The sequence below is a fragment of the Girardinichthys multiradiatus genome, chromosome 24, assembly GCF_021462225.1.
Source record: "Girardinichthys multiradiatus isolate DD_20200921_A chromosome 24, DD_fGirMul_XY1, whole genome shotgun sequence".
In the NCBI taxonomy this organism is placed as follows: domain Eukaryota; kingdom Metazoa; phylum Chordata; class Actinopteri; order Cyprinodontiformes; family Goodeidae; genus Girardinichthys; species Girardinichthys multiradiatus.
Genome location: NC_061816.1, coordinates 2,852,993 through 2,880,292, shown reverse-complemented (window position 1 = coordinate 2,880,292; position 27,300 = coordinate 2,852,993). Strand labels below are relative to the sequence as shown.

General features: G+C 40.8%; 2 protein-coding genes across 3 annotated transcripts in view; one reads left to right on the top strand and one right to left on the bottom strand.

The window, feature by feature from the left end:
- Positions 1-27,300, bottom strand: part of LOC124861420 (zinc finger protein 260-like) — a 680,754-nt gene that overhangs the window by 517,251 nt on the left and 136,203 nt on the right. The gene's annotated exons all lie outside the window — the stretch shown is intronic.
- On the top strand, positions 11,220-25,390 carry LOC124861440 (oocyte zinc finger protein XlCOF6-like). The gene is made up of 3 exons (XM_047355225.1): positions 11,220-11,705; positions 15,732-15,917; positions 20,696-25,390. Exons 1-3 carry the CDS (start codon positions 11,567-11,569, stop codon positions 22,576-22,578), a joined length of 2,208 nt encoding a protein of 735 aa, XP_047211181.1. The 5' UTR covers positions 11,220-11,566; the 3' UTR covers positions 22,579-25,390.

The window sequence follows — 27,300 nt, the reverse complement described above, 5'->3', positions numbered from 1 at the left end:
GCCATCTTGTCTCAACGTTCTCCTATAGACAACAAGGTGCATCCTTGTGCTTATTTTTCTCGTCGTTTGTCGTCAGCAGAGCAGAATTACGATGTGGGAAATCGAGAGCTTCTGGCTATCAAGTTGGCGCTTGAGGAGTGGCGGCATTGGTTAGAGGGGGCGGAAGTCCCTTTTCTCATTTGGACTGACCATAAAAACCTCTCTTACATCCAAAATGCCAAGAGACTTAACTCCAGACAAGCCCGTTGGTCCCTGTTTTTTGCTCGTTTTAATTTTTCTATCTCTTACAGACCCGGCTCCAAGAACATCAAGCCCGACGCTCTCTCTCGCCAATTTTCTCATTCTGAGCAATCCAAGACTGAAGCTTCCATCTTACCGGAATCCTGCATTGTGGGCGCCCTCACCTGGGCCATTGAAAAGGACATCAGGGAGGCACAACAATCTGAACCAGACCCAGGTACTGGTCCTGTAGGCAAACTGTTCGTTCCGAACTCTGTCATCAATAAAGTTCTGGATTGGGTTCATAATAATAAACTTACCTGTCATCCGGGGATTAATCGTATGATCACTTTTACCAAGAGGTATTTCTGGTGGCCCACTATGAATCCCGACATTAGAGAGTTTGTCGCAGCTTGTTCCACATGTGCCCGTAACAAGAACTCAAATCAACCTCCTGCCGGTCTTCTTCAACCTCTGTCTACCCCTAGTCGCCCATGGTCCCACATCTCTATTGACTTCGTCACTGGTCTCCCGCCATCTGACGGAAACACAGTCATCTTTACTGTTGTTGATAGATTCTCTAAGACTGTTCATTTTATTCCCTTAACTAAGCTTCCGTCTGCATTGGAGACTGCTCAACTTCTGGTTCTTCATGTCTTCCGTATTCATGGCATGCCCTTGGATATTGTCTCTGACCGAGGCCCGCAGTTCATTTCACAAGTCTGGAAGGAGTTCTGTAGGGCTATTGGTGCTACCGTAAGCCTTTCATCTGGTTACCACCCTCAGTCTAATGGGCAGACTGAGAGATGCAATCAGGAACTGGAAGTAGCATTGAGATGTGTGATTAATGACAACCCTTCTTCCTGGTGTAGACATCTCACTTGGATAGAATATGCCCATAATATTCATACTTCCTCTGCTACTGGTTTATCTCCCTTTGAGATTTCTCTGGGCTATCTACCTCCATTATTCCCCAGTATTGAATCTGACACTGTTGTCCCCTCTGTTCAGCATTATATCTCTAGGTGTCGTAAGATCTGGCGTCAGACCAGGAGGACACTTCTACGCACTTTGGAACAGAATAAAAGGTTTGCTGACCGTCACCGTTCCACCGCACCGGTCTACTGCATTGATCAGAAGGTCTGGCTCTCCACCAAGAATATTAAATTAAAGGATACTACTCGAAAGTTGGCCCCCCGTTTCATCGGTCCTTTTGTCATAGAAAGGATCATCAACCCTTCTGCGGTGAGACTCAAGTTGCCAGCTTCTATGCACATTCATCCTACCTTTCATGTTTCACAGATCAAGCCAGTCTCGGAAAGTCCCCTGAATCCACCCACCAAGCTCCCTCCCCCTGTTCGTCTCATTGATGACCATCCAGCTTACACGGTCAATCGTATCCTGGATGTTCGACGTAGGGGGCGTGGTTTTCAGTACCTTGTGGATTGGGCTGGATATGGACCTGAAGAAAGAACCTGGGTACCTCGTTCTCTTATCCTGGACCCTGATCTCATTACATCTTTTTACAGACGTCATCCAGAGAAACGTTCGGGATTGCCTGGAGGCAATCGTTGAGGGGAGGGTACTGTGAGATCTCTGCTGGCTGGTTCTGGCACTTCATTGTTCTCAGCTGCAACTCATCCAGCTAATGAGCTCATGGCTTTTTAAGACAGCTGCTGACACAGTCTGTTGCTGGAACATAGTCTCTGTTATGTGGACTTCTGTCAGCCTGCCTGATCGCTTGTTGTCCTGCCTTCCTGTCGATCTGCCCATCTGTCTGCCTGCCTGTCGCCATATGGAAGTCTTCTTCAGGAAATCTGCACTGTAAATATTTCCACCGCCAGAACACTCTCTCTCTGCTCGGATCCTTGGGGCTTCCTCATCCTCTGGCTTCTAACAACTCTAATCAAGGTCTACCTAAGTTGGAACAATAAAACCTCATTTCAATCTTATTCTGTACATCGAATCTGTGTCATCTTCTGATTTGGTTATATTTCGACAACCTGAGTAAATTAATGATACCTGGAACATGTACAGTTAGACAGACATCATGGTAGAGAAAAATCAGATCACCCACTGGCAGCTGCAGTTGTACAAAGCATGCACTCCACACTTTGGGCAGAAGGTCCCACGGACATGGGCCTCGTACACTGTACTCCCATTACTTTTCAGCTTACTTCTGATCAACCAAACTGGAGGTCCCAATACCCACATAAACCTGCTGCTGAACTGGGCATTAAGGACACAATTGAGGGTCTATGGAATGCCGGTGTATTAGAGTCGGCTGACTCCTCCCCGTGGAATACACCTATTTTACCAATTGAGAAAAAAGGAACAGGGAAATGGAGAATGGCACACGATTTGAGGGCCGTTAATGCAGCACTGTCCACACCTACTGTCCCTGTTCCAAATCCTTATGTTGCTCTCACTAATCTTACTCCTGAACATGCATGGTTTACATGCATTGACCTGGCAAATGCTTTCTTATGCCTGCCTTTAGCTGAAGAATGCAGGGATATTTTTGCTTTCCCCTATGGATGACATAGGTACCATTACACTCGTTTGCCACAGGGTTTTGCTCTCTCCCCAGGAATCTTTAACCAAGTTCTTAAGGACTCCTTACAGGACTGCCCACTTCCACCGCATACTACACTCATCCAGTATGTTGATGACATTCTTTTGGCCACACCTACTGTAACTAAATGTTTGGAGGCCACTGCTGTAGTTCTTTCACATTTAGCCAAGACAGGCTATAAAGTCGGTAAGGCTAAGCTTAAAATCTGCAGAAGACAGGTCGACTTCTTGGGCCGTGTGGTCTCCAGCCAGGAACTAGTATGTCACCTGCACACCGATCTACAATGCTTTCTCATCCCAAACCACTCTTTGTGAAAGACATGTTGTCATTTCTGGGCCTTACAGGTTTCAGCAGATCATTTGTCCCCGGCTACACTGATCTCACAGCTCCCCTTAGAGACCTAGTGAAAAAACCAGGCATGAGAAATCTCACTGCCCCCTTGGAATGGACCACAGAAGCTGAAGAAGCTTTTATCACTCTCAAAACAAACTTATCTCAAGCTGCACATTTGGCACACCCCGACTACACGCTTCCATTTTATTTGGATGTTTCTGTAACAGCACACACAGCCAGTGGCGTGCTGTTTCAAAAAAAAGGGGGAATAAGAACAGTCCTTATGTACAGTGTGTAAGTGTTATGCTGGACAACATGGAACAAAGACATCACAAATGCACCAGACATGCAGCAGGGATGGCTAAAATAATCCAGAAAACAGCCCATGTAGTTATGGGACACTCCCTTCATATTCTCACATCACATGGAGTGGTGGCTTTTGTGAACTAAAAGACATTCACAATATCACCACTGAGACAACAGAGACTGAGCAGGGCGCTGGAAGTCCCTAACATCACATACACACATGAAGGCATAAACATGGCAGATAGAATGACATCAGGAGAACCACATGTCTGTGCAGAAAAAGTTTAGTTTAATGAAAAAATCATACCAGACCTACAAAGCACATCCTTAACAGAGGCAAGAAACCTGTATACAGATGGTTGCTGTTTTAAACATGACACAGAAGGACTGAAAGCAGCGTATGCAGTTGTGGAAGACACAGGGACAGACTTTGTGACAGTGAAAGCGGAAAGGCTGACACACACACAATCAGCACAGAAAGCAGAAGTTTTGGCAGTGATCGCGGCCTTAGAATTAGGAGAAGGACAAAAAATAAACATTTACACAGACTCAGCATATGCCACAAGTACAGTGCATGTTGAACTAAAGCAATAGTTGAGAACAGGGTTTAGAACAGCAGGACAGAAATCCATCAAGCATGAACAGGAAATGAGAAGATTGGCTGAAGCATTGTTACTACAACAGGAGGTGGCAGTTATTAAATGCAAAGGACACGACAGTAGTAACACCAGAATAGCACAGGGGAACCAGGCGGCCGACCAGGCGGCAAAACAGTGCGTTGGTTACCAACCCAGAAACATATTGTTGTGTTCAGAGGTAGGGTGGATGCCAGAACCCACTCTGGAGGAAGTAGTGAAACTACAAAAGGGGGCCTCACCAGAAGAAAGGTCAGTTTGGAAGGCGAGAGGAGGCAGTGAGGACCAAAATGGACTTTGGAGGAGTCCAGACGGACGTCCAAACCTGCCACTAGGGCTCACTACAGCAGCCCTGGAAGAAGCCCATGGCATGGGGCATGTAGGGACCACACAAATGATAAAAAATCTCGAACACTGGTGTCATCCTTATTTAAAACCAATGGCAGTGCATTGGATAAACTCATGTGAAATTTGCAGACAGTTCAATGCTAAACCTACCCTGAAGCCAGCACCAGGGAAATTCCCATTGGATCCTATTGCAGGGAAATAAATCATCATTGACTATACAGATATGACTGAGAGAGTGAATGGGTTCAGATATCTGTTGGTATGTGTGGACACTTTCACAGGATGGCCAGAAGCCTGCGCAACAAAAACGGAAGACAGTAAGTCTGTGGTAAAATGTTTAATAAATCATTACATTCCAAGACACAGTTTTCCGGCAAAAATCAGATCAGACAATGGTACACACTTTGAAAATGAGGAGCTAAAAGAAGTGGAAACGTTTTTGAGGCTTAAAATTCTTTTGGTACAGTTTATCATCCACAGTCCCAAGGCAAAGTTGAAAGAATGACCCAGACTTTAAAAGCAAAATTGGCAAAAATCTGTGCACAGACCAAAATGAATTGGGTCACAGCTTTACCATTAGCCTTAATGTCAGTAAGAAGCTGTGTAAATCAGAGGCATGGTCTAACTTCACATGAACTGCAGACTGGAAGACCTTTTCCAGGCCCACATAACAGGTTGCCATTTCTAACTGAATGTGAACAATCTATGTCTCACCGTGATTACTACAGATCTCTACACAGCTTGGTTGCAGCATTCTCAAAATAGGTGGCCGCCCAACCATCCGAGGTTCGAGCCACCACCTCAGACGTGGAGTGGATCCTTCTGTCAGTCATCAAACGGAAGTGGTCAGAGCCCAGGTGGACGGGTCCATTCCAGGTCACAGAGAGAACCTCACATGCGGTGAGGGTCAAGGGCAAAGGAGACACGTGGTATCATTGGAACCAGTGTGCAGCAGCAGAGGCACCACAGAGATCGCTGCCAGAGGTCTTACCTTTAGCTCTAATGTCCGTAAGGAGCTCTGTAAATCAGAGACATGGTCTGACCCCTCACAAACTGCAGACAGGCAGACCATTTCCAGGTCCTCAAACCAGACTACCTTTTCTAAATGAATGTGAAGGTTCTATGTCTCATCGTGATTATTACAGATCTCTCCACAGTTTGGTTGCAGCATTCTCAAAACAGGTTCCAGAGAAACCAACCGAGGGACCCCAGCCAACCACATCCGACGCTGAGTGGGTCCTGCTGAAGGTGATCAAAAGGAAGTGGTCAGAACCCAGGTGGACCGGTCCATTCCAGGTCACAGAAAGAACCTCACATGCGGTGAGACTCAAGGGTAAAGGCGACACCTAGTACCACTGGAGTCAGTGTGCAGCGACAGACGCTCTGCAGAGATCTCTCACTGAGGTCCAGGAAAACCTGAGAGAGAACACGACAACAGAAGAGCCACCTTCTCACCCTACAGAAGGGGCAGAATAATCCCCTAGGGGATTAGAAGTCATCATACCCATAGGTTAGTCTACACCTCGGGTTCAACAATCTGCAAAAGTATTTATACCCACATAGGGGCAGAATAATCCCCTGGTATGAATCTCAGGCTCCAGGTCAGTCTACACCTGTGAGGTGAAGACAGGACAGCATACAGCAGAAGAGGCGGTAGTGATTGAGCTTCCCTCTCACAGGGTGGTCGTAGCTGCCCTCCCACCCAGAACAGAACTGAAATAATAAACTTTCTAACTTTCTATTTTTCTATTTACAGGGTTTGTTTGCTCATTGTTTATTCTAGGATGTGTAGTAAGTATTTTTATGAAAGTATGAGCCAAAAGGCAAAAACCTTACCCCATAGGGGTTGGATTTTGGTGGGTTCATGCATTATTTTCTTTTTTATTGTTACATTGATTTTTGGATTGTTTTGTGAACTTCCATTCCAGACATGCTCTGACAGCCGCCAAATTGAGCAAATGTTCAAACGCGCAACCAATAAGGGAAAAGCGGACTGGTGTATGGATAAAATCGAGGGGGTAGAGCTCAATTATGTTTGTGGGGCCACCACCATCTTTTCTTTTGACCTCTGTCTGGTAGTGAATTGCGGGAATAGCGGAGCCGAGTGGGAAGGTTATGCCATTTATTTATGCATGGACGAAAGATGATCTAAGTACTGTAAACAATGGAGGTACGCCTTGCCCAGTCCCCAGCCATGTGGCTCTTGGAGCGGGGTGACTAGTTGGACGGGCTCCGGATGGACTCCTGATAAAAAGGCAATACCCGGTAATTTGACAAATATCAGCATCCAGCGCGGCACGCTAGGTGGAGCCATTACCAATGGACGTAACACCCTTTTGCTCTCCATGAACGTTAACTGCGCTCAACCCTCTGTAGAGTATTTTACTCTTGCAGTATGGCAGTCAGGAACAGACACATGGGGACCAATAAAAGTAAATTTTCAAACACCGTCTATGCACCAGGACAAAACAATTACCGTCCCACCGACAGTTAGGCCAAAAAATAAACCCCAGGTGATGGAACTTGATTATTCCACATTGAAACTTATAGAGGTAATCCAAATGGCCACAGGATATGTTGAAGATAACCTTTGGCTTCAGTGGATAATACAAACAGCAAAAGAACAAAGCAAAGCTGAGTGTGTGGCCTGTGCCTTGGCTCGACCACATCTTACCACCGATCCCGCTCCTATGTATCCAGAGGACACGTGGGGTTGCAATTGTATGATACAATTAACTAAGGAGGCCACACCAGCTAACTACACCACACTAGCCAGCATTTTTCCTCCCATCCCCAATAACACCAAAACAGGACCATTTACCCCTCAAAAAGGGAATGGCGCTTATACTTGTTTTAATTTTACTGCTCAAAAACCTAAAATCAATGTAGGACAGATCCCCTTAGATTGGTCAGGCGGAGGCATTGGACGTTGGGCAAGGTCAGGACTCTACTATTATTGCGGAGATCATAGACTGCTCACTAATATCCCACAAAAGACCGTAGGATTGTGTGCCATAGTTAGGCTACAGGCACCACTAATCCTGATAGGACCTAATCTAACATCTGCTACAACCACTCATGATAAGACCAGAGCGTTAACACGTAGGAGAAGAAGGCATGTCATGAAAAGGAGCGCTGGAACCTTTGACCTGAGTCAGGGCTCCCCCACTTACATTGATGCCATAGGAGTACCTCGAGGAGTCCCAAATGGATATAAAATCGCAGATCAAGTCTCAGCAGGTTTTGAAAATATCCCAATAATTGCAGCCTTGTTCCCGGTGACCCCAAATAAGAATGTTGACCGCATCAACTACATTCATTACAATGTTTTACATCTAGCTAACTTAACAAGGGATGCAGTAGAAGGCCTGTCTGAACAGTTGGCACCAACCTCCCTCATGGCGGTGCAAAACCGAATGGCATTAGATATGCTATTAGCAGAAAAAGGGGGCGTCTGCTCGATGTTTTGGGATATGTGTTGCACTTTTATTCCCAACAACACTGCACCGGATGGTTCAGTGTCAAAGGCTGCAGCAGTATAGAAAAGCATGTCTATTGTTGGAAAATATTCATGCTATGCTTAAAGGATCTGTATTGCTATGCTCAAGTATGTTTAATAATGTGTGAAATAAAACGTATTGTGTAACTTAGAGGCCTCCAAACAGGCTTATATTTGTGTGTGTTGGACTTAGATATAATTTGCCCAGTAACAGAAGTTATTTCTAGAAAAACAAGAAGTGCTGAAAAGTCATGTCGGAGTGCCAGACAGCTCCGGATGAGAAAATCAGACATACAATTGTATGTTTTTTCTCTGTAATGTATTTTTGTTATGTACATGCCTTGCTTTTGAATAAAAACTACTGTTCTGGGGGAAGTAATAAAAGGTTTCAGGAGTATTTCGGATGAGCTTCTCCCTGTACAGGCATCTAAAGACTGCGCAGTCTCCGTGTTTCTTTTATTACTTTGTTTTATTAGTCACAGTATAGGATGTCTTAGCTTTACCAAACAAACGAACACGCAGGAGTTTAGGGAACAACTCCAACACAAGTCAAATCTAAACCAGGATGATAGAATTAAGAGAAAAGACAAACCCATTGCTAGTTATGTTTGCCAGGGCCACCATTCAGCCTAGGGTTTTAACAGATTTTAATGAGAGTGTTTCATCGCTCATAGGTTGGTTTTATGGATTACAGACTTTTTAACAGGTAGAGTCCAGCAGGTTCAACACTCTCTGACAAAACAATTACCAGCACAAGCTCTCCTCAGGGATGTGTTTTATCTTCATTGTTATTCACCTTGTACACAAACTCCTGCAAAAGCACTTTCCCTAATAGACATTTAATTAAATATGCTGAAAACATAGCCCTTTTAGACCACAAAGGAGAGGAGCATGGACCAGTTCAGGCCTTTTCACTAATTGGTGCAAAAAATCCAAGTTGCTATTGATTTCAGGAAGCTTCAGTCATTCTCCCCAACCATCATCGATGGAGATCAAATTGAGACTAATACTAGAAGTTCCTGGGAATGGTTATGGACTGCCATCTAAGGTGAGACTCATGGCCTGTGTTGGAGTTGTCCTCCTAAACTCCTGCGTGTTCGTTTATTTGGTCAAAGCATCTTAATTCTGCACGAGAAAAACTAAACTTAAATGTCTAAGAAAACAAAACACGGACAAGAGGTTGAAGCTGATTCACCCAGCCGGGGGAAGAGATGCTGCATCTGCGTAGTCAGGAACACATCTGTTTTTCTCTCCCCTGCACCGTTCTTTTATTGAACACACACATACTACAAGAAATATACATTTTACATTTGTTGTGCAGCCCTTCTCAGTTTTCTCACACATTCTTTTGCTGAAGTATACATTTTACATTTGTTGTGCAGCCCTTCTCAGTTTTCTCATACATTCTTTTGCTGAAGGTCAGTTTCTCACACGTCTTCAAGAATCTTCAGTGAGAGGAGTAAAATGCCTCCCTAATATACTGCCGGCTTCTCACGATACAGACAGAAAACACCTGCAAGCTTTAACCTTGAATAATAAACACTCATTGTGTGACCACACTAGGAGCTACTGTTTAAGGATTGTTCTAACTCTCAAAAGCATAAATAAAAACTCCTAATAATAATCAATCTATAAGCAGCAAATCCCAAATATATCTTAGCTTTAGCTACTAATGATAAGGCATTTATATTTCCACAATTCCCCCTTTTGAAGTCTGTTAAGACTTCACTAAAATAATACAAAAAGAATACCAGAAGCCTAAGCACAGCGGACTTGAATCAAATTCTCAACACCCCTTCAAGCTCCTCGTCGTCATCAGGGATAGCCAACAAAGGCATCATATGAGGAGGTGTGGTTGCCTTGCCTTCAATAGTTGCAGTAATAAAGCGCACAATCAAAGATCTAATACATGATACACAACAACATCCACACGTCACCATAATAGCAACAAAAACAGCAATGGATATAAACAATGACATAATTAACCCTTTCCAGTGTCCAAACATACCAGTCATCCAGTCTTCGAACGGATTGTCTATTCCTGAGTGCTCATGCATAGTGGCTGAAAGTGTTTTTAACCCCTGTAAAGCTTTTGAGACGGAACCATCAGGGGCGGTATTATTGGGTATGAAAGTACAACACATATCACCAAACATTGCACATACGACCCCCTTTTCTGCTAGAAGCATATCCAGCGCCATTCTATTTTGTACTGACATAAGGGAAGTAGGTCCTGTTTGATCAGCGAGTCCCTCAACTGCATCTCGAGTTAAGTTCGCGAGGCGTAGGATATTGTAATGAATATAATTGATGCGGTTGACATTCTTGTTAGGGGTCACAGGGAAAAGGGCAGCAATGATTGGTATATTCTCAAATCCTGCAGAAATTTGGTCCGCCAATTTATATTCATTTGGTACTCCCCTAGGGACACCTATAGCATCTGTATAGGTGGGGGAGCCCTCACTTAAATCAAATTCAGCAGTGCTTCGTTTCATAATATGCCGTCGCCTTCTGTGGGTGAGAGCTGTTGGGCATGTTTAGTGGGTAGACGTTTAAGGTCCTTACCCAAAAGAATAAGGGGAGCCTGTAATCTCACAATTGCACACAACCCTATGGTATTCTTAGGTATGTTGGTAAGTAATCTATGTCCACCACAGTAATAATAGAGTCCACATCTGGCCCAAGGACCAATAACATTACCCGGTGTAGTAATATTACACCAATCTGATGGGATTTGGCCCACATTCACTTTGAGTATCTTGTTAATAACATTATTATTATTTTAAAATGTTATATACATAAATGCAGATTTGGAAAATCAAAGCCGTTATGGTTGGTATTTAAACAGGAACTCCATCTTCTGAATCTTTCCTTGGACAAAATTCAAAAACCAAAAGTGAAAAGTTTGTCATATCACCTCTCTAATTTAACTCAGCCCTCTCTCGACACAAATTAAATAATAATGCCTTTCTTTTTATTTAGGATTTTTGGAATTTTGATTTTAATTTGTATCTTTCTGTTTTATTTTCTGTATTATAACTTTGATGTTATTGAAGCATGTATATGAAGACCTCCTTAATTTGTATGTATTTATTTATTTTTTTTGAAGTGTAATACATAATCTAAACATCTTTCTACATGGCAAATAAAAAAAAAAAGAAAAATATAGAGAATGTATTAGGAATGATAGTTTCTATGTTAATCTTGAATATGTTGTATCAGTTGAGTTTGTTATTGTTATTGTTATAAATAAAGTTCTTTAAAAAAACGACCATACCCGACTTCCGCATTCAAGATGGTTGCTACTCGCCTAGTGAAACGTTTCTACTGTGACGGTTTTTAGCGGCTCTTTATTATTTATGCAACATTTATTTTCAGTGTTTATAAGACGAGATGTTTCAACGCTGTTTATATGCACGAAATAGCGCGTAGATCAGTGTTATTGTTGTAAGGCTGCTGTTACAGTTGTTATCAACACGAACGAAAACAAGCAGGAAACTGGAACGCTACAACTCGGAAATGACGTAAGTTCCGACGTCCCAGTTCCGACTTCCGAGGTTCCGCAGCATTTATCCTTTGTTCCCTGTTCGTCAGCAGCCCAGAAGCGGGAGTGTTGATAAAGCTGTAAGAGAGCTGCAGCAGCAGCAGTTGATGAACTCTGGAAAGAAGTCCAGCAGCTTGAGGAACATCTGGTCAAAGAAACTGGAGGGAAGCAGGAGCTCAAACAGCGGCAGGACGCAGCAGAGGAAGAGACACCAGATGATGGATGATGTTTTCCAGCCCAGATTAGGTTTGGATGTTTCCTTCTTCATGCCAACTGTGTGGATGGTAGTTAAAGTTTAGGAGCCGTTTTCAGTCTGCTGGTGGATTATTCCTCTGAATTAGAACTCGTTGTTAGGATAGTGAAACATCAGCAGGAGCTTCTGGAGCCCAGCTCAGAAATATTAGTTTGAAACGACAGAGGATCATCTAACTGAGGTGAAGTGAGCCGATATAATTCAATGGATCTGATGTGTGTGTGTGTGTACACACACACTGTACATAAGGAAAAACATTACAGTGAAAGGAAAATTAGACTGAAAACTTAACTAATAATGCTTAGATGGCCTAGTCAAAGGCCACTTTAAACAAATAAGATTTTAATCTTGATTTGAAGCAACTTAGGGTTTCAGCGCTTTTTCAGTTTTCTGGCAGTTTATTCCAGATTAGTGGAGCATAAGAACTAAAAGCTGCTTCTCCATGTTTGGTTCTGGTTCTGGTTCTGCAGAGTAGATTTGAGCCAGAAGATCTGAGAGGTCTGGGTGGTTGATCCACTGACAACAAGTCTGTAATGTATTTTGGTGCTAAGCCATTCAGTGATTTATAGACTAACAGAAGTATGTTAAAGTCTATTCTCTGAGCTACAGGGAACCATTGTAGGGACTTTACACATGAATTAGTTTTTAAAGGTCCTGCTGAGACATTAGTCCTTTAATCCTGGAGATGTTCTTCAGGTGATAGAAGGCCGACCTTGTTACTGTCTTTATGTTCCTCTGAAGGTTCAGGTCTGAGTCCATCACTACACCCAGTTTTCCAGGTGCTCTAATAAAATGGAGTGATCAACAGTGTCGAATGCTGCACTAAGGTCCAATAATACCAGCACTGTGGTTCTTCCACAGTCTGCATTTATACGGATGTCATTGAACACCTTGACAAGAGCAGTCTCTGTACTGTGGTGAGCAGGAACCTGACTGGAAGACATCGAAGCGGTTGGTCGTTGTTAGGAAGTTGTTTAACTGCTGAAACACAGCTTTTTCAATAATCTTACTGATGAAGGGGAGGTTTGATATAGGCCTGTAGTTCTGTAGTAGCAGCTTGTCCAAGTTGCTCTTTTTCAATAGAGGATTGATAATTGCTGTTTTTAGGGCCTGGAGGAAAACACCTGACAAAAGGGACGTGTTTATTATTTGTGTTAAACCAGATGTTATTACAGGCAAAACTTTCTGAAGGAAAGCTGTGAGTAAAACATTGAGACAGCAAGAAGAAGAGCTTAGTTGCTGCACGATTTCTTCTAAGAGTTTGTAGTTTATTTGATGAAATTGGGAAATTTTGTCAACATCAGTTCTAGTTGGAGACAACATTGGTCCTGGAGTTGATGTGGATGTGCTGACTTCCTCTCTGATCTTTTGGGTTTTTTCAGTAAAGAATTTAGCAAATTAATTGCAGGTCCTGGTAGAGTGGAGTTCAGATGCTACAGTTACAGGAGGGTTTGTTAACCTGTCGATTGTTGCAAATAATGCACGAGCATTGTTAATGTTTTTACTGATGATCTCAGAAAAGAAAGATTCTCTTGCATTTTTCAGTTGTAGGTTATATCTGTATAGTCTCTCTTTATAGATAATATAGTGAACCTGGAGTCCAGTCTTTCTCCACCTGCGTTCAGCTTTTCAACACTCATTTTATTTCACTTCTGACTGGTGGAGCACTTCTCCATGGAGACATTTTCTTTCCAGAAACGACTTTCACTTTAATTGGAGCAATTGAATCAATGATGTCTGAGATTTTAGAATGAAAGTTATCTACCAGTTCATCTACAGTGTTACAGGTCAAAGTGGAGGAAGAAGAGTAAATCTGGTTAAAGGTTTCAGCAGCACCGTCCTTAAAGATGCGTTTTCTTATCATGTCTCTTTGACAAACTGAGTCATTGTAGATGATGCTTTCAAAAATAACAGAAAAGTGGTCAGATAGAGCATCATCAGTTACAGACACCTTGGAAATGTTTAGACCCTTAGTGATGATCAAGTCCAAAAGATTTTACAACTATCTCCTATTAGGGGCCCAAGTTTTTCCTGGACATGCTCATTTCTGATAGAGTTACCACTGGAGCCCAGACTGTATCACAGAGAAGTGATTTGAAGGTCCTGATTAGGAGGAGATAGATTAGGAGGTGGTGGAGGTCTGCAGCATTTGGAAGATGTTGGTTCAGTAGCAGGGCCTCGGCCACGGGGGGTCTTGAATGGTGAAGATGTCAGAACCATTTGGGTCCCGATTTTAAGAGCTCCTTTAATGTTATCAGAATCCAGTAAAGCAAAAAGCGGGTTCAGTGGGGAGATGGGAGAGTTCTGTGCGGTCTGGGTCGGGCTCTGGGGTGAGGTGGGTTTACCGGGGGTGTCGTCTGGGTTTGGGGGGAAGGGGGTATAATGGGGGGTCCACTTCTCCTGTGGATTTCGACGGGGAGACCTTTTGTGATGACTTCTCTTTCACAGCCAACTGGCTGATTGTTTCTGCTGGAGCTGTTGGAGGCAGCGTTATCATTGTTGTTGATACTCCATGTTCTCTGCTGAAGGTCAAAGCTGCTGGCGGATTATTTACTGAATAGATCGTTGCAAAGGTCCTCTGAGAAACACCTTGATATTGAGACCTCCAACAATATTCAGAAGACAAGTGAAATCCTCCTTCAATCCTTCTGATTTTTTCTTAGCCACGTCATCCATGGCTCCACAGTGTATAATAAGGTTTTCTAGAGACGGGCGCTTTTCTGTGATTGCAAGAATATTCTCTGAGATATTGGACACCACGTTACTGGTACCAATCATGACTTCTGCGTTTTTCTTGTTGCAGAAGTTTTTAATCCCATCCACAGCTGTGTTGCCCACTATTAGGGTTCTTGGTCCGGTGGGGCGCTCTTTCTCTGACAATTTAGGAGAAGATTGTTTAGAATGAAGGTTGTTCTCAAACCTGAGCAGCCAGAGAGGCGGAAGCTATGCCTTGAGTTTTAGCAGTTATTCAGATTTTGTAAACAAATGAATTGCACTGAATTTCCCCAACAGAATGACACTAAATTAACTTGTAATATATTTTAGATCTATTTTTCTTGTCATCAGGTTAGAAACTATGTGATGTTTTTACATCATTTTCCACAAATATCAACATCCAATAGAGGAAAATGTGTCCATCCTTTTTTTTCCTCATTATTTTAGAACCTAAAAATAAAATAGGTTCTTTAAAAATGAAACATATTTTAACATAGTAGATATTTATCAGAAATTATAAGTTGTCTTTTTCAAAAGGTCATGTAACGTTTGTGTCTTTAACTTAGTTTTATTTAGCTGGACTGAGGGCAAAAATTGCTCTTTTTATTGTAAAGGTAACAGACCTCTAGTTTAGGACAAAACATCTCACTGAATATGAAGTTCAATAAAATAACCAGAAACTGTTCTGTAATCTTCTTGTTGTTGATGTAGAGAGAGCTCCTTCAGTGCATATTAAACTATCATTTGTACGTTAAATATTCTGAACATAAAGCCACACGCATGGAGTAACACGTGTTCCCATCATTGAATAATAACGCTCACTGATATAAAAGTGATACTTAATAATTAAAGCTACAACTAATCATAGAATAGAATAGATCTCATGGGTTCTGATGGATTTCCCTCAGAAACTGTCCACTAATGCCGCCTGATGCATATTTCACACATTGAAGGATATTTTAAGGAACAACTAGTTGTTGGTTTATGATAAATTATGTCTCCTTTTTCTTATCACTGCACTAAATGATTAAATGTGTTTATTTCTGGTCTCTGTGCTATATTCATATGAACAATCTCTACTTCACAAACCTTCTGCTTCACAGCAAAACTCAGGCAATTATGTTTTATATAATAGTGATTTAATTCAGGGGTTAAATATGAGATTCTGCACATGACCTAAACTGTCAGTTCTTGAGGTTCAGTTTTCTTTAAACTGCTGATCAGATGTTTTTCTCTAATGTGAATCTTTACCAGCTTAGAAACATGAAGTTAAAGTTGTTCATAATGCATGTAATGTGTTTCAGTGCTGCCAGCAGATGTTAAAGAAGAGGCTCCTGAAGAACAGAGTCCTGATGTGGATCAGCAGGAGCCAGAGCCCCTCCAGATAAAGGAGGAACAGGAGGAACTCTGGACCAGTCAGGAAGGAGAGCAGCTTACTGTGAAGGAGGAGACTGATACCAGGTTTCCATTAACTGCAGCTCCTATCAAGAGTAAGGATTTGTTTGTGTGTGTGTCTCCTGTCTGGCAGCTAACAGTCTGGTGCATCTGGTTGTCTTTTATGATCAAAAGTAGATTTGCTTCACAAAAAGGAGGAAGAAATGAGACGTTTCTTGAGCTGAAACTGCCGGGAAAATACGACCCAAACAGATTATAAAGATATCTACGCAGAACCTGGAGAGACTAAATTAAACTATTCTGCTCTCCTACAGACTCAAAGTTCACAACAAAATGCATTTAAAGGCTAAAAAAGTGGATTTTGCAGATGTCTCCTTTAACTCTGCTCTTAATGTGCCTGAACCTGTTCCTCTAGAAGCTTCCAGAAAACTCTGTAATTAGTTTCTTAATTTCTTGGACAAGGTTGACATTAGGGCCTGTATTTCTCTTCCCTCCTATGACCCGTCCATCTTGGTCACCTGCCTCGCTGTCTTTGATCACTGGGAGCCTTATTTCCTTTCCTCTCTAGAGACACTGGTTATCAGTATAAAACCATCTGGCTCCCCCTGTGATGTTCTTCCTCCAGGTCGTCTTAAGGGGTTTTCTTCTTCTATTGGCCTCTTTATCCTTAAAGTTATTAACAGTAGTTTGACCTCCAGCGTGGAGCAGAACAATTTTAAACATACTATTGTGAAATCTGGAATCAATAAGTTTGCTTTGTTAAGCTTTAGGCCGATCTCCAAGTTACCCATTTCTGTCCAAAATTTTGGAACAACAGTTTACAACCAGCTGAAGCCTTACTGGATAAATATATGATAATGGAAGTGTTCCAGTCTGGGTTTAAAACTTACCACTGAATCGGCTCTTTTAGGGATTTTTGATGATGTATTCTTAGCAACGGATTCTGGGAACTGCTTTTAGATTTACCAGCTGCTTTTGATCCAGTGGATCATAACGTTCTCATCTCCAGACTGGAGCAGTGGGTGGTCATCACTGGCTCAGCTCTTTAATGGTTCAGGTCCTACTTCTCTGATAGGAGTTTCTGGGTCATGGTGGATGATTTTACCTCCCCTGGGGGATACCTCAAGGCTCCATTCTTGGAGCCCTGAAGTTGCGTTTTATTTTTGTGCTGATGACTGTCAAGTCTATTTCCCTTTAAAACATAATGTTTCTGTTTAGCCTCTCCTTGATTGTCTTAGTGACATCTGGGCATGGATGGCACTGAATTTTCTTAATTTTAATTAAAAATAACTGGTCATGCTTTTCAAATCCAGTGACTCCAGCAGTATTTCTTCCTTTGGCCCAGCATAAAAATCCAGCATCATTAATTCAGTTTTAGTTGAGTAAAAATGAACCGCGGCTTAAAATTTGAAACAGGTTTGAATGTCCCACCCCAGTAGCAGCTTTAATTCTGCTTCGTTGTTACATCAACGAAGCAGAATTCGTTGAGGCGCTTATTCCCAACGTTCCACATCGATGAATTCATGTACTGGCCTTGTGTGTGTGTGTGTGTGTGTGTGTGTGTGTGTGTGTGTGTGTGTGTGTGTGTGTGTGTGTGTGTGTGTGTACTTGTACTTGCTGCTGATTAAGAACCATTTTTTGTATTTTTATCGTAAAGTGATGACATTTTGACAAAGTGAGAACGTTTCCTGGTCCTCACTTTTTCAAATTCCAATTTTGGGACAGATGTTAGGTTTAGGACTAGGGTATGAATTGAGTTTAGGCCCAAGAAATCAAGGATAATGAATGGAAGTAACTGAAAGTCCTCATGAAAATAGAAGTACAAGGATGTGTGTGTCTTTGTTAGAATGGCATGTTGTGAAATTATGATGATTTGATTATGAATATTTAGAAATATATAGAATTTAACCATCATAATTAATATATAATGTATCATTCATATCCAAAATCACCCACAGTGTTTAGATATTCAGAATAAACTATGAAAATGTGATTGTTTGGCTGCTTGCATTTAATAATTGGAAGTATTAAGTGAGAAGCATGGACGTGAGGACATGATGAGTGGCTGAGATCTCGTGAGAGCTGTGCTCAAGTAATAACTCAAGTAAAACAAGCCAATAAATTGAAGCCCAACATAGAAACGTTTAAAATACTAACCACTGTCTCATATTTCCCAATAAAACAAACTGGAAGAGGAAACATTAGACAGCTTGAAGAGCTAGGTAGATGAATGTTTTGACAACATAGTAATGGGCAAAACACAAACATCTGCATCCATGACCACACCAGCATCAAGATACCCCCGTTCAGAATGCTGGGCCAGCACCTCCACTATCTCTCCAGAGAAAAGCTACGCTGATGTCCTGAACTCTATCGACAAGAAGCTACCCAGCCTGGATGCTCGTCTTACCCTGGTGGAGGTTCTCCACAAGGAATTTTCAAGCTCTGAGGGAATCTCTGGAGTTTAGCCACAAACAACAAGCTTTGCTCACAGCCAAGAAACAAACGCTGAGGGATAAGGTAAAGAAATGTACCGATGGAATGATGCAGCTGTCTGAAACAAAGAAATGAGGGAAACCATCCTGAATATACAAGCTTGGGGCATGTGGGACAACATTGTCTTCTCCGACATCCCAGAACGGGCAGAGGAGGACGCTGAATCCACTATCTGGGAATTTCTCCAAAGTCACCTAAAACTCCCAAGTGACGAGTTTAAAAACATCACTTTCTATCGTGTTAACTGGCTCGGAGGTAAGAAGCCCGACAACAACCGGTCTCAGCCATTTGTAGTGAAATTCAGGCACTACAAGCAGGTCAGGAGTCGGGGCAGAGAGCAACGGAGAACGAACTTCAGCGTCATTGACTAGTTTCCAAAGGAGATCCTCAAATGGAGGAAAGTATTATTCCCAATCAGGAAGAAATATATCACTGAAATGGCTGTAGATAAACTCTGTTAATGGTCAGTTGTTCAGGGACCTGGTTGGATAAGAGGTTAGATAACGCAGTTATAACCTAATGTAAAGCACAGCTCAGCATGATGATAGCATGTACCTGTAAGGCAGGAGTAAAGAGATTCAAGAAAATCTGATTAAAATCATAACCAATCAAAAGCATGAAGCTTCTAATAAAAGCATCCAAAGTAATTGAAAATCCTCAAAAATAACAAAAAAAGCTTTATATATTATGTACAAAATAATAAACATACGGTATTTTTATCAACAATGTAATAACTATTCTTTTTCAGCTTTAAATTAAAGCATTTAAATCACTATATACATTTGTGTTTTAGAAAATGGTAATTAACACTAGAACTCCCAAGCCCGTCAATTTGATGGCGAGCATTCTGGATGCGAGGCGGTGATGATGTCATCACATTACATTGATCAGAATGCTAAAGGTTTTCTTGCAGGCTATAAAATGATGGTTTTGACAAGAATTAATAGTATTTGATCAAAAACTATTATGTTTTATTGTTATTTATATATAGTACTGAAAAATAATACAGAGTAGCAGGTACATTTAAAAAAAAAAAGCTTTACTAATCTGACCAAAAGCTGGACAGCTCCATGTTACGCCCCCCTTTCACTTCACGGACATAAACTAGCGCTAAAAATGCCTTCAGCTCATCCACACTCATGTCCCAGGAGGAATCATCTCCTAAAACTCTGCAGGCCTCAGCCACCCTGCAGCCCTGAACGTGGATGAGCATTTTGGCATCCACCAAACAGAAGAACGCGGTCTGGGCATCTTGGATCTGGCGTTCTGTCTATACGTTCTGGCTCTGACGCCTCCCTCTACTTTCTTCCTCCCCTACTACTGTCCACACAGTACCATCCTTTCCTATTTCCTCCTCCTTCCCAGGTGTCGATCGTCTTGCGATGAAAACGCTTTAAAGCGCAGAATAGATTTTTGTTCCTGGGCTACTATATCTATGACCTAACTTATTGTTTATTTCTTTGTCCATCAACAGTATCTTGATCTGTAGTTTCTCTCCTGCCAGCTGGATTGCTGGGTTTATAGCTGGGCACTGATCACCTGGCTCGTCTCCCTGTCTGAACCTGCGCTGATTGTGGCACTGTTGCTATAGTTTATATATTATTAGTTTACTAATCTGTAAACTATAGCCTAAAATGATAAAATTGTTACATAGGCTAGTCTTTTACTACCATGAAATAATGCGCCACAACCTCCTGCTAACGGGACGACTCGTGTTTTTTTAGCCGGGGGAGGTTCACTCTCTGACCCGCTGTCACTGGAACTGAATGCTGACCAAGAGCCGTCAGAATCCCTCTAGACCCCAGAATCACGATCATCTAATTTTTGAAGCATCTCCAATGCCTCTTGAGCAGAAAACATCCTTCTAGAAGCTATTTGTAGGATGCCAACAATCTCCTTCTCAGACTGCGTTCTAGAGTGGCGGTTGCTAGGCAACGCTCGCGCGTATACTCAGCCGCAGAAAAAAAAAATCTATGTAAATAATAGGGCCGTCAAAATAGCGGCTGTGGTAGTTAGAGGTAGAAATACTTAGATCTTTAAATAGAGACATAGGAATACACAAGACACAGGTTTAGAAAAAGTCAAGATGCCAGGAAGATAAGAGTTTTAATAAACCAGAGTTATGTCATGTCAAACTTTCAAAACTGTCAAATTGACGGCCCTGGGAGTTCTAGTGTTAAACCATGACACCGTGAAACCAATATATTTACAGTCCAGGTTATCACACCATTGTGGCATCTCTGATTTTACCTACTGTACTGTTCACTGATAATATTTATCAGATTCTTTTCTCTAGTTTTAATCTTTATCATCTTTGTAACATTGTGATGGTAAAGTTGTTCATTATGCATATAAAGTGTTTCAATGATGTCTGCAGATGTTAAAGAAGAGGCTCCTGAAGAACAGAGTCCTGATATGGACCAGCAGGAGCTGGAGCTCCTCCACATAAAGGAGGAAAATGAAAGAATCTGGGCCAGCCAGGATGAAGAACAACTGAATGTGAAGAAGGAGACTGATGATACCATGTTTCCATTAACTGTTGTTCATATGAAGAGTGAAGAGAATGAAGAGAAACCTCTGTTCTCTCAGCTTCATCAACACCAGACAGAAGACAGAGATCTTCCAAGCAGCATCTCAACTGACCAGATAAAAGTAGAAATTAAAGTAGAGGACTGTGGAACATCAGTATCCAGCAGGAACCCAGATCTAAATACTCAGGGAGGCTCTTCCAACTATTCTGAAACTGAAGACAGTGAGGATGATGAAGAGGATGATGATGTGAAGCATCATGAATCTGAGCTTAAACGCTTGTCAGACTCTGAAACTGAAGACAGTGAAGATGATGAAGAGGATGATGATGTGAAGCATCATGAATCTGAGCTTAAACGCTTGTCAGACTCTGAAACTGAAGACAGTGAAGATGATGAAGAGGATGATGATGTGAAGCATCATGAATCTGAGCTTAAATGCTTATCAGACTCTGAAACTGAAGACAGTGAGGATGATTGGAAGGAGAGCAGGACTCCAGGATCAGGCAGAAACACTGTCAACAAATCTTTGAGCTGCTCTGAGTGTGGAGGAAAATTTGCTAACAGATGCTCTCTTCAGAGTCACATGACATGTCATCCAAGATTAATGTCTTCAGATTGTTCTGGTAGTGAGACGTGTTTCAGAGAAAAGAAAAACATAGATTCACTGACGAAGTTTCAGACGGGTAGTAAAAATTTTAACTGTGGTGAGTGTGGTAAAAGTTTTAACTTGAAACGAGATCTCAAAAGGCACACAAAAGTCCACACAGGAGACAAACCTTTCATTTGTGATCCATGTGGAAAAAGATTTGCCTTCAAGTCACATTTAAACAACCACATGAGAATCCACACAGGAGACAAACATTTAATTTGTGATGCATGTGGAAAAAGATTTTCCTCCAAGTCATATTTAAACAAACACATGAGAATCCACACAGGAGACAAACCTTTTAGTTGTGATGCATGTGGAAAAAGATTTTCCTCCAAGTCATATTTAAACACACACATGAGAAACCACACAGGAGACAAACCTTTTAGTTGTGATACATGTGGAAAAAGATGTGTCTCCAAGTCATATTTAAACACACACATGAGAAACCACACAGGAGACAAACCTTTTAGTTGTGATACATGTGGAAAAAGATGTGTCACCAAGTCACAATTAAACACACACATGAGAATTCACACAGGAGACAAACCTTTTAGTTGTGATACATGTGGAAAAAGATTTGCCTGCAAGTCAGATTTAAACAAACACATGAGAATTCACACAGGAGATCAACCTTTTAGTTGTGACACATGTGGAAAAAGATTTATCTCCAAGTCATATTTAAACAGACACATGAGAATTCACACAGGAGACAAACCTTTTAGTTGTGATGCATGTGGAAAAAGATTTGCCCACAAGTCACATTTAAACACACACATGAGAATCCACACAGGAGATCAACCTTTTAGTTGTGATACATGTGGAAAAAGATTTGTCTTCAAGTCACAGTTAAACAGACACATGAGTACCCACACAGGAGACAAACCTTTTAGTTGTGATGCATGTGGAAAAAGATTTGTCTCCAAGTTTCATTTAAACAAACACATGAGAATTCACACAGGAGACAAACCTTTTAGTTGTGATACTTGTGGGAAAAGATTTGTCTTCAATTCATCTTTAAACATACACATGAGAACCCACACAGGAGACAAACCTTTTAGTTGTGATGCATGTGGAAAATGATTTATCACCAAGTCACTATTAAACACGCACATGAGAATTCACACTGCAAATAAACCCTTTGGTTAAGATCTTTGTGTGGACTGTTTTGGCTTCAAGTCACAATAGAACAAACGCAAGAATCCAAACTGGAGAGAAACCTTTTGGTTGTGATGAATGTGGTAAAAACTTCACCTTCAAGTGAAATCTAAACCAGGATGATAGAATTAAGAGAAAAAACAAACCCATTGCTAGTTATGTTTGCCAGGGCCACCATTCAGCCTAGGGTTTTAACAGATTTAAATGAGTGTTTCATTGCACATAGGTTGGTTTTATGGATTACAGACTTTTTAACAGGTAGAGTCCAGCAGGTTCAACGCTCTCTGACAAAACAATTACCAGCACAAGCTCTCCTCAGGGATGTGTTTTATCTTCATTGTTATTCACCTTGTACACAAACTCCTGCAAAAGCACTTTCCCTAATAGACATTTAATTAAATATGCTGACGACATGGCCCTTTTAGACCACAAAGGAGAGGAGCATGGACTAGCATGGCCTTTTCACTAATTGGTGCCAAAAATTCAAGTTGTTATTTACTTCAGGAAGCTTCAGTCATTCTCCCCAACCATCATCGATGGAGATCAAATTGAGACTAATGCTAGAAGTACCTGGGCATGGTTCTGGACTGCCATCTAAGGTGAGACTCATGGGCTGACAGGGCAACGTAACGCCCTTAGAATGTCCTTGACTTCTGTTCATCAGAACAGTCCACTTAAGAGGCAGTGTCTTGTTAAAGAAAATTAGTTTAGGATAAAACAACCTAAATATTGTTAATTTTATTGTGTTTAGCTTTTGTTTGTGGTGGTATGAGGCTACCTGATGAAGCTAATCTGAACAGGCCTCTAAGCCTTAAGGCTAGTTTTATTTGTTCTGTGTTTTAAAGTTGAAACAAACATTATTTTAATGAGATGTTTTAAACTGTGATTGTCCAGTAATGGGATTTTGCTCCATTTTATCTGTGTTTTTGTTTAATCGCTTTGAACTAACCTGCTAAAAATGTGTTCCAGTACTGTTTAAAACATGCTAAAGGTTGTCTTTGCTAGCGGCTAACAGGCTAATAGCCTTGTTTATAAACATGGTATACAGCTTTGTTTACAACAGAGCTTGTCTCATTCGCTCCGTAATCGTTGGATAACGCACCATCAATGCTTGTATACACATTAATATTTGTATTGTATGGTATTTAAAATAACGTATACAATTATTGAATAAGCTATTTTCTTTGTCTTAGCAGCTGGTGACCTAGATGTGAATCACCACATCTCTCTATCCGTCCATTGGCGGTTCGCCCCCTGGCGTCTTCAAATAAAGTTTCTCACTTCCATTTTAAGTGGTAATAACTCTGTTCAACCATGTGCTGAAGAATAGTTACATACCATTGAAAATCAATTGTCCCAAAAGGTTATAGATTTCTAATTTGGGAAATTATTCTTTTGAAAATTATTTTATTAAAATAATGTATTACTTACCTTCTGTTTTGTGTTGTGACTGGTTGTTTGAACATATACCAGTTGTTGCCCTTAATTACTTTTAAAACTAATTTGACCTCATTTCCAGATTCCTCAAAATAAATCCTGGTTCTTAAACCTAAATATCAACACTGAACTATGACATCATTGCATCAATTTTATTGGTCCCCTTTTATCTTTTATTTGTATATAGTTTCATTAGTTTCTGTATTCCTTTATTTTGTTTGGTAGTTTTAGTTGAATAGTTGTAGTCTAGTATTTTTTAATTGACATATTTTAACTTAGTTGTTTTTTTTGTTAAATTCTTACATTTTGAAGAGAAGGTGCAGTGAATTGATTCCATATGTATGCAGAGTTTGCTGTTCAGTAATGCCAGTGCTCGATTCACTCTTTCATCTATTGTTCTAATATATCAATATTCAGCTGTATTCACAGGACAATACTTGATAAGCTGGTTATTTAATTAAATATAAAATAACATCAGTATATTATTGCACAACATTTGTTAACCATGCAGTTATATCAAAACATTCTGTTAGCTTTAGCTGTAATAAATTTCATATCATCAGTGTCTGTTTACAGCAATCTGTGATGAAACATGAAGCAAATCCTTTATTCAATGTAATATTTGACCCGTTTACTCCATTTAATTTATGTTGCTGCTCTGTGTTGGATGTCTTTCAGACTTGTTTTATGATTATCTGTGAATATCCCAAGCTTTCCTCAGTAAAGATTATAATACAGTTTTAAAGTGAAAGTTTATTGTTCAAAACGAGGGTTTTAATCCAACCAGAAGCTGTCTTTTCCCTTATTTCGCCTCAGAAGCAACAAAACACCGAACTCCACTTTGACAAACTTCTTTAAAACTGTTAAAGTTGCACCTCTACATGGAGTTTGTATTAAGTCTATAAAAGTCACAAATGGCAGATGTGGCACGATTATTGGTTATAGTTTATAGAGCTCTCTTTACCCTACCTGCTTCATAAATGACAAAGCTCTGCCATGAAGTCGTACCTTTTCATTAATAATATGTAAAGACTGTTGGTTAGTAGCTGAAAAAAAAATCACTGTACCTTATTTTTCAGTTTTTAACTTTTTGTCCTATTTTTTACTTTAATTATGGTTGTTTTATATTTTCTTAGCAAATTAGTCTTCCTTTAAAATAAATTGTTTTAATGTTTCCTGGCTCCTTTATTAATTAGTCTTACTGCAGTATCTTTGTGTTTATGTCTTGGTTTTAAAAGGAGCTATAAAAGCAAGGTTGAATTGAATTATGCTGAAGATCAATAAATTGTATATGAATGAATGTTTTAAGGAACTTTGACTTTTCTGGGCTGCGGTTGGGTGGATGGGGCAGTGCTGCATGTCTTGTGCCTGCTCCACTTGTGAAAATAAATCTGTTGGGCTTCTTCTTGGCACCTACGCAACAACTAATATCACAGTAAAGTGGCGTTTAGACTTCCAAATGTCTGTTTAATTCCATATTGATTCTATTAAGTAGATCTTCAGCTCCTTTTTTCAATGATTCACTTTAAGCAGATAATATACAAGCAAATAAGAAATGTCCACCCTGTTATTTTCCCCCTTCTTACCATATGTGTTGAATAATGGAAAAAGTTTTTTTTTAAATAATGATGATATAACTGCAAAAAAGTATTCCCTCTTTAAAATATCCAATAGTTCCACCTTCTTTTCTATATACAATTTGACTCTGAATATATTTAATCTTCCAACTAAAAGTATTTGACAGCAGTTTTCTCGTAAATATATCACAGGATTTTTAATCTATGAAAATAGTTTCATAAAACCTGGAGATGACAGAGTGGACAATGAAGTGACTGGGTGAACACTGGCCTGGTAGAGAACCATTGATACTTAACCAGTATCTAACTAAAAAAGTCAGTAGTTTTTTTGTTGTTGTTTTTCAAACATATTGATTAGAAAAACATATTTGATCAGTTAACACATAACAAAGTCAAGGTCTTGATGCGGTTGGCTAGGCTCCCTTACATAGATAACTGTTGGCCAACAGACTGTCTTGTATTCCATTGAGGATCAGGTTGGATCATTATTGAAACTGATCTCTTCATGATTAAATTATCTTCATATGAATCTAGTTTATTCTGATTTCTTGTCTAATTGGAAATTAATTTGACAGGTTTGTGTGGAAAGTTCTTTGAGATGAGACTAGTTGTGAATTGGTGATGTATAAATAAAGTGAACTGAATATGCAACACTCTAAAACGGTGTTTAGGTATGAGTGTGTTTGAGTCTGTATGGTTGTTTGTCTACCAGGTGCTTCTCCCTGCCTCCAAGGTCCATCAACGCAGACCTACAAACGCCATCGTTGTGTTGTCCTCCATGTTGGTTAAGAGTGTACTTTTTTCATCATGTAAAGCACTTTGAATTGTCTTGTTGCTCAACAGACCGGCACAGCGTCCTCATTACTGCGTAGACTGAAACAACAGTCAGAGACCTCTCCCCAACCCGAAGACTCAGGAATGTGACCTTCTGATTCACTGGGGTAAACCCCAACACGAGACTGCTAAGCTAGGGGGTGACAAGACAACCCATCCCAGCCCACCACCTCCCCCTGCAGGCCACTCCAGAGTAGAAGACACACTTATCTTTAGACTCTGATCTGAAGAACAGAGTCCTGATATGGACCAGCAGGAGCTGCAGCTCCACCACATAAAGGAGGAAAGTGAAAGAATCTGGGCCAGCCAGGATGGAGAACAGAGCAACTGAATGTGAAGAAGGAGACTGATGATACCAGGCCTCCATCAACTGTTGTTCATATGAAGAGTGAGGAGGATGAAGGGAAACCTCTGTTCTTTCAGCTTCATCAACATCAAACAGAAGACAGAGATCTTCCAAACAGCAGCTCAGGTGACCAGATAAAAGCAGAAATTAAAGTAGAGGACTGTGGAACAGCAGAATCCAGCAGGATCCCAGATCTAAATACTCATGGAGACACTTCCAACTATTCAGAGACTGAAGACAGTGAAGATGATGAAGAGGATGATGATGTGAAGCATCAGAGGATGATGATGTGAAGCATCATGAATCTGAGCTAAAACACTTATCAGACTCTGAAACTGAAGACAGTGAAGATGATTGGAAGGAGAGCAGGACTCCAGGATCAGGCAGAAACACTGTCAACAATTCTTTGAGCTGCTCTGAGTGTGGAGGAAAATTTGCTAACAGACGCTCTCT